This window comes from Cyprinodon variegatus, unplaced genomic scaffold (assembly GCF_000732505.1).
Source record: "Cyprinodon variegatus isolate N-32 unplaced genomic scaffold, C_variegatus-1.0 Scaffold683, whole genome shotgun sequence".
Taxonomy (NCBI): domain Eukaryota; kingdom Metazoa; phylum Chordata; class Actinopteri; order Cyprinodontiformes; family Cyprinodontidae; genus Cyprinodon; species Cyprinodon variegatus.
The window spans coordinates 373,907-375,558 of NW_015151136.1; the positions used below are offsets into that span (position 1 = coordinate 373,907).

Here is a 1,652-nt window from a genome sequence, read left to right on the forward strand (position 1 = left end):
AGGAACCACATACAGACTGACTCTGAAGCTTAAAGTAAAGACATGAATGAATGAATGAATGAATGAATGAATGAATGAATGAATGAATGAATGAATGAATGAACAATAACCCATCTAACAGTTAACAGGTCCTCATCCTTACCTTGCGGCCCACCTGGTTGTTGTGCAGGTTCATAAGCGTCCTGGCGTTCTGCTTGACCTCCCGTGCGTCCACGAAGACCTTGGAGAAGGCCAGGCCGTAGCGGAGGTCAGCAGAGCAGCCGCCCCACTTCCAACCCTCCTCCTGGTTGTAACTGTTCTTCTTCTCCTGGTCGCAACCGCAACCGCTCAGCGTCCCTCTGGAGCAGGCCGCCGCCACCGCGTGGGCTACACCGGCGGCCATGATGGCGTAGGTGAAGGCCGCCTCCTTACTACCTGCAGGGGCAGAGAGCAGCCATCAGAGCCGTGGTCAGAGGCCTGGGTGGCCTCCTTACATACCAGACACTATGGCAAATAATAGTGTGGCGGAGCGGGTCAGAAACGGGCCAGGCGGAGTGGGTCAGAAACGGACCAGGCGGACCGGGTCAGAAACGGACCAGGCGGACCGGGTCAGAAACGGACCAGGCGGAGCGGGTCAGAAACGCGCCATGCAGAGTGGGTCAGAAACAAACCTGTCAATCTCCCTCAGACTAGGGCTCCATGCAGGATCTCAATGATGGTGGGGTCTCAATGATCCTATGTCCAGAACTACACTGGAGGAGCTGCTAAATGACCTAAATACAGCTAGGACCACCGTTTCTATGGTTACTGTTCTCTGAAATCATGCATGGCATTGAAGGTTCCCCTGCTTAAGGAGGAAGAAGAATGATGAGAACAACCTCAAGAACACCATCCCTACAGTGAAGCATGGGGGTGGAAGCATCATGCTTTGGAGGAGTTTTTCTGCACATGGGACAGGGTGACTGCATTGGGAGATTTTGGGGAACAACCTCCTCCCCTCAGTTAGAGCATTACAGATGGGTGGAGGCTGGGTCTTCCAGCATCACAATGACCCGAAGCACACAGCCAGGATAACCAAGGAGCGGCTCTGGAAGAAGCAGATCTAGGTTCTGGCGTGGCCTAGCTAGTCTCCAGATCTAAACCCAATAGAGAATCTTTGCGAGAAATCTGACTGATCTAGAGTAGATCTGTGTGGAGGAGTGGGCCAAAATCCCTCCTGCAGTGTGAGCAAACCTGCTGGAAAAACTACAGGAAACCTTTGACCTCTGGAAACTAAGGCTACTGGAACAAATATTAAGATTTATTTTCTCAGGGTTGAAATATTTATTTGTAGCTGTATTATACAAATAAATAAAAGATCATAGATTGGGATTTCTGGAGGGAGGTTCTGAGGGAGGGAGGTTCTGGACCAGATGGAGGTTCTGGACCAGATGGAGGTTCTGGACCAGAGGAAGGTTCTGGACCAGAGGAAGGTTCTGGATCACAGAGGAAGGTTCTGGACCAGATGGAGGTTCTGGATCAGAGGAAGGTTCTGGGTCAGAGGAAGGTTCTGGACCAGAGGAAGGTTCTGGATCAGAGGAAGGTTCTGGACCAGAGGAAGGTTCTGGACCAGAGGAAGGTTCTGGATCAGAGGAAGGTTCTGGACCAGAGGAAGGTTCTGGACCAGAGGAAGG

At 51.6% G+C, this 1,652-nt stretch overlaps 1 protein-coding gene across 1 annotated transcript in view; it reads right to left on the minus strand.

Moving 5' to 3' along the window:
* The window catches only part of LOC107097305 (protein Wnt-7a-like), an 8,279-nt gene that overhangs the window by 4,200 nt on the left and 2,427 nt on the right, over positions 1–1,652 (minus strand). The window contains exon 3 of the mRNA XM_015394404.1: positions 143–414. Coding sequence (XP_015249890.1) covers positions 143–414 — 272 coding nt within the window. The remainder of the gene's footprint in view (positions 1–142; positions 415–1,652) is intronic.